Source organism: Cyprinodon variegatus, unplaced genomic scaffold (genome assembly GCF_000732505.1).
Source record: "Cyprinodon variegatus isolate N-32 unplaced genomic scaffold, C_variegatus-1.0 Scaffold538, whole genome shotgun sequence".
Lineage (NCBI taxonomy): Eukaryota > Metazoa > Chordata > Actinopteri > Cyprinodontiformes > Cyprinodontidae > Cyprinodon > Cyprinodon variegatus.
Genome location: NW_015150991.1, coordinates 2,555 through 19,168, shown reverse-complemented (window position 1 = coordinate 19,168; position 16,614 = coordinate 2,555). Strand labels below are relative to the sequence as shown.

The 16,614-nt window shown below is 39.5% G+C and overlaps 1 protein-coding gene across 1 annotated transcript in view; it reads right to left on the bottom strand.

The window, feature by feature from the left end:
• LOC107095332 (growth arrest-specific protein 7-like) overlaps positions 1-16,195 on the bottom strand; it is a 96,024-nt gene extending 79,829 nt beyond the window's left edge. The window contains exon 1 of the mRNA XM_015391376.1: positions 15,780-16,195. Within this exon, the coding sequence (XP_015246862.1) occupies positions 15,780-15,959 (180 nt within the window). The 5' untranslated portion in view covers positions 15,960-16,195. The remainder of the gene's footprint in view (positions 1-15,779) is intronic.
• Positions 16,196-16,614: the final 419 nt, after the last annotated feature.

Below are 16,614 nucleotides of genomic sequence, written 5' to 3'. Positions count from 1 at the left end.
GTCTCCATTCAAACCCAGGTTTAAAGCCTTGCAGGGCAGAATAAAGCCCACCGCTCCCATTAAGCTGTAAAAAAAAAAAAAAAAATTAAAAAAAAAAAGGTCAGTTCAGGTTTTTTATAAAATATTTGAAAATAGGAAATTGTCTAAATACCAAACTGAACGATTGTTGTTCTCTACTTCAAAAAACACTTTAGATTAAAAAATGGAGTTATATTATATTTAGTTAGTTAGTAGTTAGTAAAATTTCAAGGTATTTCATGGGTGCATAAAAACTTCAATTTATTTCAGTGTTAAATTATTTTTAAAGTAACAGATTATAATTAAAAATGTCTCCGGACCTTTACTGGTTGATTATTTTCTTTATTCGGACCCCACTATTTTTTAATTGGTTACCCCTGCTATAGGCCAACGCTCCCCATCTCGGGTTATCTTTGCAGCAGTGCTGGTAATTGACAGATTATCACCCAATCACATGTTTTTATTATTTATTCTGTCAAATTAGCAAACATTAACTCACTTCTCTAATGTGTTCCTTTATCTTCCAGGCAGCCCAGCAGGTTGATGCGACTGGCTGCCCTTCCTGAGGCGGCCTCTTCCTGTTTAAAAGGAACTGGACTCCCCGCTATCATCTGAAACCCCATGACTGTTAAACACAGGGTGTTTATACAGAGCAACCTTTCTGAACAAGGCAATGCTTTCACAAACTGGCATTTATTAAATGATAACCTACTGTCCTACAGGACCTATTGGAGTCTTGTTCACTTTGTGAGAGTTGGATAGAGCAAGAGATGGACAGATGGACTGAGGCTGCCTAAAGTATTTTGGGAGTTGCTCTCATCTTTCATGGAAAGGAAAAACCAGAGTTAAAAGCTAAAGCTCTCAATTTACCCATCCACCTTACCCAACTGCATGATTATGAAATATTGATTAAAAAGGCGGGCCCAGGGAATACAGTGAATAGCTCAAATATAGGTGGTCCTTAATCAGCTTTAGAGACAGTAAAGCTTGTTCATTCAGCCTAGCTTTAACAAAAAGGAAGGTGTGTTCTTGCACCTCAGTAGGATTCCTCCTTAGGGCCCTCTGGGAGCATCTCAAGGCAAATCCCAACAGGGAGGCCCCTGAGGCAGAAACAAGACTCAATAGGAGTACTATGCTGTATTTCCATTTTAGCAAGAACATGGCTTTGAATTGTACATAGAAACTGAGAAGTGAAAAAGATAATGAGGTCTCCCTCTTGGAATGATTGCCCCTACAACCTGAGTTGCATGGTTTCACTTGGAACATAAAGTTATTTTCACACCGAGTAAGGGCTTAAAATGTTATTTCTTTACCTTTTGTGTTCAATATTTCTTTTAACTTCTAGAATGTGCATGAATCCGGACCACCTTAAGCCAGGCTTAAGCTGTACAATTTTGTTGCCCTTTTCGGGTCGACTTTCCAGTCCTGCAAGAATTTTTCAATCGGCCCAAGTTTCAGCCTTATCGTTCGCGGTGCACCGTGTAGCGTACGGGGGTTAACGAGGGGCCATCAGCCTCTCCTGACCACCTCCTGATCAGGAATCGAGAAGTCCAGAGAAAATCAAACATGTTTGAAATTCAGTCGGCCATAGTGGGCCAATCGTTCAGTGGGCAAACATGGATTCTTCTTCTTCTTCCTCTCACATGAAAACACAGAATCGTGGTAGGGGTGTGAGTGAAATGGAGTTCTTTCTGTTAAACTGACAGACCGTAGTAGCCATGTTTGCTCAGCTATGTCTTCTTCCCAAAACGTTGTCGCCTTCTACTCATTTGGCTTCTGGATAGACGAGTCCGAGTAGCGCGATCTCACTGCGGAGCTGAGTCTGATGTGGTTTTTAGACATGCAGTGTGAGCAGGTAGATCACATCAGAGCGTTGGGTTGCACAGTGTGACAACATGCAGCGTGAGCAGTGACCTCAAACTGTACGATGAAACCCTGCGGGTTAGTCGTACAGTGTGAGCTGTAGCTGCGTGCAACGATTGAAAAAATTGCACAACGTATGCCCGGCTTTAGCTTTTCAAATGGATCATCTTTAGTTTATTTGTTCACTTATTTAACTAGCATCTGCAATTGTTGAGAAATCAAGTTGAGATAAAAAAAATATAGTTTTTCCAGGTACATCAAAACATTTTCTATTCCCTTAATTATTTGTAATTTTTCATCCCTAAGGTATTGTAGATTGTACAAACAATGTAATATATTCCTGTATTTGCAATAGAATAGAATAGAAAATCCCTTTATTGTCCCACCCTGGGAAATTCTGGTGTTTACAGCAGCAAAAAGATTATATCAAATAAAATATCTTGACAAACCTAACTCCTGCTGATCTTTCCTTCTGCTAAACTCATCATCTACCTTCGTTTTAGTTTTCACTCATAGTTCAGGTCACTAATCATCTTGTTGAGGGTTTCCATAGAAAACGATTCCATTTAAAAACCTTAACTCAACACCAACGCGCTACAAAAGGACCGTATCCATAAATAAACCACAATATTTTCATTTTGACATTTCCCATGATTCCCAGCAGAGTAGAACTTTTACAGAGGAGGCTGTCAGAAGATTTTGGCTGAACTCTTTCTGTTATGGTGAGTAAAACCCAGAAACAAACCAGAGTTAAAAATAACAGCAATTACTCTGACTATACTCTGGTGTACATTTAGCCAACAGTGATGAAGGCTTAAATTAGCTCACTAGTTTCTCCTTGTTATCTTAATAGTTTCTTAGAAACTCCCTCAGTGTGTTGCAGGGCACTCAACCTGTTTGCCCGTTGCTATGTATCAAGGGTTTTTATTTCTACTCTACCTTCAGAAATAGATGTGTGAAAACCCACATTTATTTATTTTTTTGTGTGTGAAAACCACTAAAATGTGGTTTATCTGGGTCCCACAGGGAAAGCTTTAAAGTCATTCAAGCTGATATTTAACACTTCCCCTCTCAATATGTTCTGTGAAATGAAATGACTGTGTTTCAAGATTGACATCAGCATGGTGGGATGTTGGTGGGGGTGTTAGTTTTCCAGCGTGGAGGGGAAACACCTGCCTGCCTGCTGTGCGGCAATGGTGTGACTCAGGGCGTTCCTCTGCAGGAATTAAACCCAGACCCATCAAAACCAGTGCTAAAGGCTCGCCACCGCCCGCTGTTTCATAACAGCTGACTCTTTAGCAAGAGAGCCACAGAGGAGATGAAGTGGCTCTCCATAATTTCCTACTTGTTGCTCGGTGCTTACAGTAGTTCCCTTGGCTACAGGTAATGAGAAAGCAGCTGAAAGGAAGCAACAGCAAGAGGAGAAATAATACATTAAAACAAAATCTTGAATCTTGGTAGAAAAGGTATTGATTTGAACTTTTAAGGAGTGGCAACCTAGTGGTTAGGGCATTGTGCTTGGAATCCAGAGGTTCTGAATTCTGAGTTCTGCCATGCTGGGTCCCTGAGCAAAGACCCTTAACCCCACAGTGCTCCCTGGGTACCAAACAATGGCAGCCCACTGCTCCCCAATGGGATGGGTTAAAGGTGCGGGTGCCTATCTCCAACAGTCTACGTGCAAGAGGCGGCGTACACCCTGGACAGGTCTCAGTCCATCGCAGGGCAACACAGAGACAAACAGGACAAACAACCATTCACGCACACACTCACACATAAGGAGAGTATAGAGAAGCCAATTAACCTAACAGTCATGTTTTTGGACTGTGGGTGGAAGTCGGAGTACCCGGAGAGAACCCACGCACGCTCAGGGAGAACATGCAAACTCCATGCAGAAAGACCGAAGGCTGGGAACTTAACCCAGAATCTTCTCGCTGCGCCACTGAGCAGCCTGATGGGTTAAGTGCAGAAGTAAATTTCGCCAATGTGAGATCCATAAAGTTAAATTATTATTATTTATTCTTATTCTGAGCCGCTTTAAATGTTCAAACCCTTAAGTCTAAAACTATTAAAAGAAGATGCCAGGAAAATGAGGGATCAGAATTGAACACAAACTGCTAGTAAACTGATTTAAATCAGGCTGCTATGCTTTTATCTCACTAGTGCAGTCAAACAGTGTCCAATATGTCATGTTTTCTGACATATTGTGATTTAGTTCATAACTTGAGGTAAAATATGTTGTATTTTTTTTTTTGGTCTTTTTAAACATTGATTCTTGTGACTTCTTTAGGTGCGTTTGTCAATTTGAATGTACTTCTGTTGTGAAGAGTGCAGATCAGGGGTGTGGGATAAAATTGATTTGACGATGTATCATGATTTTTGGCTGCATGATATATTATTGATGTTTCAGCTCCTAGTATCAATTTAAAAAAAAACATTTTAATCTAAAAACAATGAGGGAAACGGCCTACCTCTGCACTGCCACTGTGGCAGATGGCGCTGGGGAAATCTTTTGCTATCTGTAATTGAGGCAGTCATAGTGGAAGACGTGGACTGACTCAAATCCCAAAACAACACAGAAACCAAAATAACTAAATGATCAATATCTTCTGATGAACATATAAAGCACTTGCTTTTTTATCTAAACATCTAAGTTGATATCTGGTGGGGTGTGCTTTGGTGGTGCAGTGGTTAGCGCACACGACCCATGCATGGAGGCCTTAAGGCCAATTTATGCTTCTGACGCATAGCCTCTGCAACCGTGAAATCTATGTCTGTGGCGACCACGCCAGTGGTCGCCACAGACAGCAGTTCTAGACCAAATGTACCAGGGGGGCCAGAAGGGGGCCAGCGTGTTTTCATGGGGGCACAGAAAAGCATGAAATAAAAAAACAGGCCAAGGGATTCAAATAAATTAAGAGTGTTGCATGAAGTCAAATTTCTATTCAATTAGGTTTCATTAAAATTCTAAATGTCTTAATCAGTCAATATACATTCAGAATTTAGGAATTTTACTTTTTTTTTTACTTAATTTAAGTTTTCTATAAAATCTAAATTAGAATTTAAGAAAAATTGTTAAATTAGCTGTAAAAAGTAGAGTATTTTTTTTTACATTTGTTTTGGAAAAAAACAATTAGCAGATGAAAACTGGGATCCTATCTTAATACCACTTATATGTTTTTAAACAGTTAATAAAACAGAATTTGTAAAAAATAAAATAAAATAGATCCAAAGGATCTATCAGTAACCATGTCTGTTTCAGCGCATATCATCATTAGAATTTCTTTGAGTATTATGTCTTCATAACAGGGGCCACAACAGGGGCCAGGACTTGATCTACAGGGGCCCTGGCCCCCGTTGGCCCCTGTCAAGAACCGCCCATGGAACACGCCCCCCGCGCAGAAGTTCTTCAACCGTCGCCACGCACCTAAATAAAAACCTGACTATGTGTCGAACGGTCGCAAACCTGCGCAGACAAAAAGCAGCTGTGATTGGTCCTTGGTATGCCTTTCCGGCTGTCTGTGTGGTCGTCCTTCTCGATTCAGTGGCACGCCATTTTTAAAAACCCAGGAAAAATGGACAACTACGACAAAAGGTTAATCGAGGAGGTTTGGAAGTACAACCTCTTGTACGATGCCTCAGACAAATTATATAATAAATATATCCTCTTCGATATCTAGCCACTCTAGATCCATTTACGTGACCGTGATATCTTGCAGACGCGCCATTGTTGTTTTGGAAGATAAACACTCCCGCCAAACCGCCGAAGTTCTCGAGTTCTCAAATAGGCTCCCCCTACTTCTGTGCGTCCCTAGAAATTCCAGACCGACGATGCAGAGGCATACCAGCAAAACTGGTTCACGACCAGACCCAAAAACTCACAAAAAAAAATAGATAAAAAGTTGATATCTGGAAAAATATTGCAATATTGTGATAATATATTATTGTGACCCAAGTATGGTGTAGCGTATTGTATCGCGACACCCATGCCGATACTCACCCCTAGTTTAGATACACAGGGACTATATCCGGTATGGAATTCTGTTCTTGTACAACCAGATACATCACATCATGGTCCTGTTACAGTTTTTCTATATCAAACGACCAAACAGGAAGTGAACATATCTATGCTCTTTACCAAAGTGTTGAGAAATAAACAAAATTCATCTGAATGAATCAGACAGCAAGTGATGCCATCAATTTATTTGAGTGTTTTCAGCATCCAGCATGTGAGTGACGCGTCTGAATAGCACACCATGAAATGAAGTACTGTGGTTATCAGTTTGCTGCTGCACTATTCTGTATCAGTGGCTCACATGAGTGGTAAGAATTGTATGTGAGAGCTGTGGCGCTGTTCTGAGAAATTCAACAATTATAAAGCAATCTGGGCTGTTTTCTGATTAAATAATTTATATCTCAGTGTCAAATGTGCAGCTATGTAAGTGCTTTTTTTTTACTGAGGCATTATGCTTTCGCTGCATGTCTTTGGCATGTTTTCTAGTCATAACACCTCTAAACTTACTTTGATTTTCTGAAATGAAACTCAACAGTCAGAAAGACCCACTGTGATTTTCAGCCATGTAAATACAGTGCCTTGGTGAAGCGGGGGAGGAAGGATCCCCTCCAGATGGTTTCTATTACATGTTAACTGCTCATGTTGATGCAGCAAGAGCTCTGGTTTGTTATGGAAATGCATGTATGGCCTGAAAGCTGAGAGAATGCAAGGCAATTGTAACAGCCTACAACCAGTTTAGTGTGAACAAGGCATTCAACAACAGTCGTTTGCTGATGGCCCCAAGCAAAGACAGCGTCCCCCGTCTTTAGGGAGCCAAAATTTACTGTAGATTTGCACACCTTGTTAGGTATTTCTGAAAAGGTTAATACAAATCTATATATTAATGAATATGCTGTGATGTATGATAAATAAAGGTGAAATATTGGTGAATCAGACTTTATAAGAGATCTAAGTGTCCCTGAAGAAGATTTATATGACGAGGGCATTTACTCCAAGGAAAGTTGCAGTAAAAACGCGGTTATAGAGAGGCTTGAGAAAGTGATGACAAGTCTAATCACCATATGGAGGATTGTGAATTACCTTCAGCTAAGCTGGTTTGAATGATTTAATAAAAAGTATGTTTTTGCTGATAAAATCTTCATCCAGAAACATTCCTCCTTAACTATTTTCAGGAAGTTATTCATCACTGCGGTCATCACTTCTGATTCAACTCATCTGGAGTTTTTTTTTTTTTTCTTCTTCCTCATTAGAGGAAGACAGTAATTAACAAAAATGTGGTGTGAATCACGGTCATATGGCTCTGAATGCTTGGTGTCACCGTCTCCTTAGAAACATAATATCCTGCCAGTGTCCCTTTGACCCTGCTGGTCAAATTAGGATTCGTTTCAGACCTGTTCGTAAAGAAATAGATTAAACTCTATAAACTTTGAAAATATTACATTTGTGTTGCAGATTCCATACATGTCTTTGCTAAATACATAAAAGGAAAGTGTCAATAGTCCCTATAAATGCTAGATTTACCTAAAGAAAGATGCAAAGAACCGACATTATTTCTAAGCTTTTTCCACCTTTAATGCCATAAGAAATCCTACATTGTTACTCAATGTCGGCACTATGATTTTTTTATTCCACGATGCCATGATTTTCATCACTTAGGTAAAGTATTAGCTTATAAATTGCTAAAATGTTTTGCACCACAATACATTAAAGAATTACTATCATCGTATCAAACTCCCAGAACGCGCAGGTCTTCTGGTTCTTTATATCCCTAGAACCCAAACCAAAGACGCTGCTTTCATTATTTATGCACATTTAATCTGAAAAAAAAAGAAAACTTAAAATAATGCAAAACATTCAAAACACTAACTTATTTCAAGACGCACCTGTTTAGCTGCCTTTGAATATTAGTTACCAAACAAATCCAGGTGAAAAGCTGCTCACATTGACTATCTCCCTCTGAATATCATGACTATCACTCGAATGTGCTATATAAATACATTTTTTTTACTTAAGCCAAAGGATTGAAATAATCTCATCTTACTAAAGTATTAGCAAGGAGAAGGAATAAAAGAAATCCAAAGTAACCTATGCATACGTATTTTCATCAGCAACGATAGTAAATGTTCCTGGCTATAACTACACAACCAGTACTACTGGTTGAAGGCCATTTTTTCTCTAACAGACGATCTACATCAGCTTGTTGCTGAATGTGCTACAGTTTGATAAAATCAAAGAACCTAACCTTAAAGAACTGCAATGGGGGGAAAAAAAAAGTATTCAGTCAGCTACTGACTGTGCAAGTTCTCCCACTTAGAAAGATAATAGAGGGTGTTAATTTTCAGTGTGGGTAGATTTCAACTATGAGAGATGAAATGAGAAAAGAAAAAAATACAGGAAATCACATTGTAGGATTTTAGAGATAACAAAAAGTTCAACTCAATACATAATCTTTGCTGGCAATGACAGAAGTCTAATGTTCCATGTAAGTCTTGACCAGGTTGGCACATTGAGTTAGTATTTTGTCCAATTCCTCCATGCAGATCCCCTCTAGACCAGTGATGTCCTGGGGATGTTGCTAGGGCAACAGGTAATATGAACTCTCTCCACAGGTTTTGTATGGAGTTGAGGTCTGGAGACTGGCTCGGCCACTCCTGGACCCGTAAAATGCATTTTCACAGAGTCCCCGCTACGTTGCTTGAGTTGTATTTTTGGGATTATTGCCAAGCTGTTAGACCGAGCCAAGTTCCACCTTTAATGCTCTCACTGGTGAAAGGTTTTTTGGGTTAAAATCTCAAGGAACATGGCTTCATTGATTCTTCCTTTCAGAAGGATCAGTTATTCTGTCCCCTTTGCTTATAAGCAGCTTGAAGGCATGATGATTCCATCCCTAATGTCTTACAGTAGGTATGGTTTTATTAGGATGCAACTCAGCATTCTTCTTCCTCAAGCTTTTGTTCCAAGAGCTCCATATAGGTTTCATTTGACCACATGGTGTTCTCCTAGTTCTCTACTTGATCATCCATATGCTACATGGAGAATGCTACATGCTTGGACATGTACTGGCTGAAGCAGAGGGACACGCGTGGCACTGCGGTATCTGAGTCCCTCTGGGCTCAGTTGTTACTGATAGTAGCCTTTGTTACTTTGGTCATAGCTCTCTGTAGGTCCTTCATCAGGTTCCTCCATGCAGCTCTGGGAACCTGCACACCGTTCTCAATATCATTTTAACCCACCAGGATGAGATCTATGTGGGACCCCAAATCAATGGAATTTATCTGTGTTTTTTTAAGTCTATTTTCTTGCAAATGCTCCTACGGGTCATTTAATCACAAGAACCTGGTGCAGGTCTACAGCTTTGGTCATGGTGTACTTCAACAGCTCTTTGGTCTTGGCCATTGTTGAGTCTGACTGTTTGAGGCTGTATGAAAGAAATGCAGGCGTCATTAATAAAAATTAGCAAGAGAGATCATCCTGGCTTCTCTGCATTGGCTTCCTTTTAAATCCAGAATAGAATTTAAAATCCTCCTTCATCCATATAAAGCCTTAAATGGCCAAGCTCCATCTTATATCAGAGATTTGATTGTTCCTTATGTTCTAAAAGTAGAACGTGAGGCAGATCTTTTAGTTATCAGGCTCCTCTCCTGTGAAACCAACTATCAGTTTTAGTCTGTGAGGCAGACACCCTGTCTACATTTAAGGGTAGGGTTAAAACTTCCCTTTTTGATAAAGCTTATAGTTAGAGTGGCTCAGGTTATCCTGAGCTATCTCTATAGTTATGCTGCTATAGGCTTTAGATTTCTGGAGGACATAGGGACCCCCATTTCATCATTATATCTCTATTCTCCCACTCTGCAGAATCTGTCATTATGCTCTCTCTGCTTTTTCTCATAGTAGCTTCATCTGGTCTGTTCCTGTTTGGCTGTGACTCCATAGTGGAGCGAAACATCAGCTGTGCTGCTGCCATCAACACCTTTGTTTACAGATGTTGGAGATCGGCCTGTTTTTCAGTGTAGTCCTGTTTCTCTGATTGTTACTGCTGGATGTGCTCTCTTCATCTTCTGACATGGGAGTTGGCTCGAAGCTTGTCTGCCTGGCTGTGTGTTTGCTCCACTATAATTAACGAATACATTCTTTGCAAATCTTACAATGAGATTTTCCAGATATTTTCTCATTTTGTCTCTCATAGTTGGAGCGTACCTATGACACCATTAAACATCTCTCTCATATTTCTGAAGTAGAGAACTTGCTCATTTATAACTGACTAAGTACTTGTATGTTTAGGATAAAAATGGCAGGTAACTCTGAGACTTAGCATGTCTGATGATAAAATGCAAAGCCTAATACAAAAAGGCGAAAAGAAATATATAATATCGACTTACCAGCAGTTAAAATCAGCTTGCTTGATCCAAAATGGACCTTTATTGGTTGAAGAAATGGAGCAGAGTTCCAGAAAAATTGTGGATTCTAGAGTAAATATGAGCAAGTTTTCACTGAAAGAACTTGTGGCAGCATAATCTGGACCCAGATTATTTACTAGTTCTGTAAGACCGGTGTTTTCTCACATTGAAAGTAATGAAACATAGGCTGCTCTGCTTTTTAGCTTTAATTGCAGTGAATAGTGTGGATAACAGCAGAGTCTGCAGGCTGCCTGCTTTACAAGACTGAAATCAACTCAGAGACCAGTAAATATGCCATTTGGCAGAACTGGATCATCAAAATGGGTTAAAAGCAAATGTTAAGAGGGAAAACACTTTAATCCAGACTGAATCCTCTCCTACAGGTTGGTTCTTTGAGTAGGAAGTCTAAATCTTGTTTTTTTAGTTTTTTTCTGCATGTTCCTCAAAGCCAATGTGGATGTTTTAATATCAAATGAGTGTAGCTTTATCTCAAAATCAATAGTTTGAAAAATGGAAATCTAAATATCACAAAAGCTCTCAATTATTTTTGGGTAAAAATCTTTAAAAAGACGTGTAAATGGTTCGGTTTGCTCGGAACAAAGAAGTCGGTTGTGAAACGCTAGAATGCTGACGATGACAAGAGACAGATCACATTCCCTGTCAAATGCCTGAATCTTACAAACCTCCATCTGACGCATATTAAGGCAATGATCAATTGTAATTCTGAAATTAGCAAAGGAAGCTCACCCAACAGAAGGGATGAGACACAAAACACCCCAATAGTGGAAAAACCAGAAGTGAACTTTGGTTTCACTCTCAGTCATTTCACCATGCCAGGCTGCAGCTTCCATTGGTGAATTACAGATTGTGAAACCTATAAGTACACGTTTAAAGGAAATATGTCTCATTGTTATCCAAAACATGGCCCTCATTTAATGCACACTTCCTTGGTTGCAGGAATGCCGTTGCCACACGGCTCCAGTAAAAAGATAAAAACCATTTCCCCGTTTCATGGTTCTGTTTTTTCCTGTTCTTTCACTTACCATTCTGTGTCTATTAAGGCTAATTTATACTCAGAAACCAGGTCGTCTGTGTGGGTCGCAGTTAACGCAGATATGCCCCGCCCCTTTGCAGACACTCTGCTGCACCTCTCCAAAATTGTAGGTGACCGCAGAAAGGAGGCCTCTGATTGGTCAAATCTACATCCACTCTAGACCTGTTTGGTACCTTAGTACTGGCTTGTTTTGTGTATATGACCGCCATTGTGGAAAACGACTCGTGAAGATGAAGCAGCCAGAAGAATGAGGTACGCGAGAACGCTGGTACCCTTTTTCCACCTGGATCCCCGTTCTTTTTGGCCCTCCTGTCCCTCCGTTGTCGCACAAACTTCCACCATTTTTCACCTTCTCGGCCGTATCTAGACCCACAGCTAGATCGTAATTGTCCCTCTTGCGTTGTGGCGTGGAATAACATAGCGCAGACCACGCTTCAATATTGGGCAGAAATCAAAAATATCTGCGACAAGCTCACTGCGACACACTGCTGCGGGACGATAACCAGCCGTTTAGACTATGGTGCAGGAAAACAGCTGAGGTAAGAACTGTAAGAACATCACGGATGGCTAAATAAAGGATATGGATATATGTATGGATTTCTTGATGAGGGAAATATCATAATCGCTTCATATCCTGTTGTATTCCAAAATACAGCTTGCTTTTTTCTTCTTTTTATGCGATAGCTAGTGAAATCATCATCTCTTTAAGCCAGCACTAGTGATTCAGTTCATCCATTCAGATGGATGAATGGATGGAGCTTATTTCCTCCATAACTCTACTTGAACAAGCTTTTGTTGGGCAACTGTTGTCATTCTGCGACCCCCAGATGTCTTCTATTAACAGCTTGTGATCTACAGAGAGGCTGAGAATGATCCGGGTTGACTGGCGACAACCAGCAAATATTTGCTTTTGTTACTTGAACCTAGACACGCTAGAGTCCCAGCTTGACCACAAAGAGACAGAAAAAAGCCTTGAAAGTAAAATTACCCATAAAGGCATTTCAAATGATCCCAGTACAGACCAAGAAACTGCATTTATTCCAATGCATTAAGTAGAGGGTTTAGTAAATGTAATTCTGGACATTCAAGGAATCACTTAAATATTTTCTGTGCTGCATTTTCTCACAGATGGCTATCCATGTGCAGAGATGATCGGATTCAGATCAAATGTTAAAACCGAAGTATTTGACTCCTGATTGCTCCCCAGGTGCCCCGCCATGGCAGCCCACTGCTCCCCAAATGGATGGGTTAAATGCAGAGATACATTTCTCCAATGTGAGATCAGTAAAGTTCAATCATTATATTTATATTATAAGCCGACAAATGAGCTCAAGAAATGAGCTCTAAACTGATTCTATCCAAGCTTCAAAATACAAGTAGAATACAGGCAGTTAAGAAGAGTAAAAAGCTGATTCTGGATGTTCAATGGTGTCCTGCTGTACTTGCCCTGAACTGTCTGGCAGGTTCCTGTCAGGAAGAACCTGCCCCACCCTGTTGCTGGTGAGCTGTCCAACCCTGTTCCTCAGCTGCTATCAGTGCAGATAAGCAACGTTTTGTCTGCACCACGTCATCCCTAAAGAAATGAAGTTGTGCTGATCTACTGAAGCTATGTCTTAAAGAGCATCCGTTGACTTAAAGAGTCATAATTAGGGTGGAGATGCGTTAAAAACAGCATCTCTGGGTAGCTGAGAATGCCATCGCTCTCTTTCCCTCATGCTGATTATAGCCGCTCTTCCACTGCTATGACAGAGGGTGGCAATGGCCACCATGATAAGTGAGCCACAAACTTGTCTTTTAATGTGAACTTAAGAGAAGGTAGCAGAAATTATATATATATATATATATACATATATAGCTACACCTCATGCTTAGTAGGTTAACTTAAAAGTGGAAAACAATGCAGCTCTGTTTGACTTTCACTCAAGGCTACAAATATTTGAAACATTATTTTCGGTGTTTGTTTGTCCCCTTAGAGAGAATATTTGCTGTTGCAGGAGGAATTTCCGTGTTCTTTGAAATTCTTTTAAGACCGAGAGAAGTCCCAGAATTTCATCCATAAACTACATGGAACTACTCTATTGAATGCATTTATTTTTAGTAGAACTGATCACTGCAATGAAGTCCTTATAGAAAAAAGTTGATCAGACAGCTGCAGCTGATCCAGAATATTGCTGCCTGGATCCTCACCAACAATTAGAGTTCTAAAGTCATTACACCCAGTCCTTGTAAAGTATTTATATTGGTCAATAAATCAAACAATTGCGTAGCACCAAAATACATTACAATCTTGTGGTTAGTGGATCAAACACTCAGATCTCTCAGCTATTCTGTCTCAAGTCAACTTTGCAAACCCAGAACCAGAACCAAACATGAAGAAGTTCTTTTAGGTCTTATGCTCCACTAATTTTAAAATAAAGTCAGAGAAAAATGTAAGTGCTGAAATCCTAACTTGATGGTTCCAGATTAAACACTTATTGATCTGTAGTATGTATAGACATAGAGTTAGACTAACTTTATTGTCTAAATTTCATTTAGTACAGCTCTAATGATATTTCCATTTCTTAAAGTGCAGCAGAGATCAAAAGTAAACATTGGGAGAAAATAACATGTTGCAAAAACAAAAACTGCATTGATATGGTCAGTTTGATGCAGACACTGACATGATTTACATTTTTTTTTTTTTCAAAATTATAGTTTCCTATAGTTTTATAGTTCAGCTTTATTTTTTCAACGATCATGCTAGGTACTTTTTGCCCTATTTTGCTATTATGTGCAATGCTTTGAATTGTCCTGCTACTATAATGTATGATTTAAATAACCTTTCACTGCCCCGAAAGAGAAATTTAGAGCAAAGCTCCAACAGATTCAACTCTACAGAAACAAAATGGTGTATAAAATCTATGACAGATATGAGAATGTCATTTTATATCAGAAAAAAAGAGGGAAAGGATTTAAAATATAGGCCAGAAGGACACACAGGAAAGGAATGAAGGAAATAAAATGCAATCAATACAATAAGGAGAACAGAGTCTGGAAATAGAAATGATCTTTCACAGGAGCACCTACTATGAAAATACTGAATCAAAGTTCACATTGTTTCCAGACTTTTCCAGAATGGGAACACTGGTAGTAAAACACTTCTTCACAATATAATAAAGCTGTGTTTCATTGGTTCAAATACTCCATAGCCTTCACACAACTATAGGAAATAAACATTATCAGCAAGTTCTTCTACTGAACTGGTCATTAATTTGTCCTTTATAATGCCACATTATAATATCTCCAAATATAATAGTGAGGTTTAAAAACATTGTATCTATGGAAGAGGATTAGAGCCACTGAAAAACTAAAAAAGTTTACTGATTTTTAAATTTTATTTAAGCATAATATGGAGAAAAAAAGTCAGAATGTTGACTTTAATCTCAGAATTCTAACTTTTTTCTCAGAATTTTGGATCTTAATGTAGATGGGCACCATGACGATTTAGGAGCACTAAGCTTCACTGACAAAGATGTGAATTGTTTGGGAGGAACAGTTACTCATTGGTGGAAAATGACGGAATTAGCAACTTTTTAAGTGCCCATTAAGTGTTTTTTTTATTAATGGAAGAGCAGAAGGTGATTAAAACAAGAAAGGTAGTTTAGTCTTTAAAACAGACATGACTACAGCTTGATGCTAAGATGTTTGTTAGCTGTCTGAATTCAGTTAGAATTCTGAGATTAAAGTCAGAATTCTGGGAAAAAAGTCAGAATTATAAGATTAAAGTCAGAATTATAAGATTAAAGTCAGAATTATAAGATTAAAGTCAGAATTATGGGGGAAAAGTCAGAATTATAAGATTAAAGTCAGAATTCTGGGGGAAAAGTCAGAATTATAAGATTAAAGTCAGAATTCTGAGAAAAAAGTCAGAATTATGAGATTAAAGTCAGAATTCTGGGGGGGGGGGAGTCAGAATTATAAGATTAAAGTCAGAATTCTGAGAAAAAAGTCAGAATTATGAGATTAGATTCAGATTTCTGAGATTAAATTCCGAATATTGACTTTTTCTCATATCATACTGAAATAAAATATAAAAATCAGTTAACTTTTTATTGTTTCAGTGGCCCTAATCCTCCTCCCACCCCCTCCTCCTCTATCATTACTTCCCAAACTCCCTTCAGGATCAGAGGGTGGTGTAGGGATGGGGTGGGCTGGGTTCAGGGAGAAAGGACCTGAGCACATCCCTGGAATGCGTTTGGAATGAGGAAGTCGCCCTCCATGCACGTTGATATGGATTTAATTTGATAAACAGCAGCACGGGGAAACTATTCCACCAGCGCGTCAGTCTGGGCAACTTTCTGTGAGCTGCTGGATGAGCAACAGTGAGCTGATTTACATTACAACCAGATCATAAATGAAATAAAAATCTTCCTTTATAAGAAAACAAAGTGCTTACCTCCAGAACCTGCACATAACTAGAGGGGAACCATCCCCTGGCTCCATCCTTCTCCCCCTCCCACCATCCTCCGGGCAGAGCCTGCACCACCTTAATGATCTCCCCTGCCTGGAAGCTCAGCCCCTGCTGGTGCTGCTCCCCGCTAAACGGGTACAAAGTTCTGCAGAACGACCCAGACATCTCCGGAGCAAAACTTCCCACTTTAAACCGCAGCGCTGAATGATGGACTCCTTTCTTTCCGTTTGCCTCCAAACAGTCAGTAAATGTGTTTAAAAATGTGAGAAAGTGTCGCTGCTGCTGTTTACGGATGAAGCAGACATGTGGATGAAGCTGGTAGGAAGTCGGTGAGCAGGTTTTTCTCCTCCAGCCGCTCCTGTCAGGACGCCCCTCTGATGCGGCTGTGCGCCAACTCCGCTCCGACTCCGGCTGATCCACACTAGGTCCGTCAAGCTTCCAGTGGCGCTGACAGGAAGCTAGTGCGTGACGCTTTCAAAATAAAAGCGTCAAGGCTTTTATACACCGGATGCAGACAAAAACAACCAAATAAATTGTAACAATGGGCAAATTTACAAACGTTACCATAAAGTAACCTCCATACTGTTTACCTAAATATTCATTTTTTTGTGATTCAATTAACATCTTTTTGGTATGTTGCCTTCAGCAATTTACCAAAATAAGTTGAAAACAATCCACTGGACTTTGTTTCCAAATTTGAAGATGTTTCGCTTTCTCAATTCAAAATGTCAGGAATCGCCTTGACTTTGAGGTTTTATACAGTAGCTCAACAAAACTTTGTTTTTGTTTTGAAAACTTGCAAATGGGAACAGATGAAGGG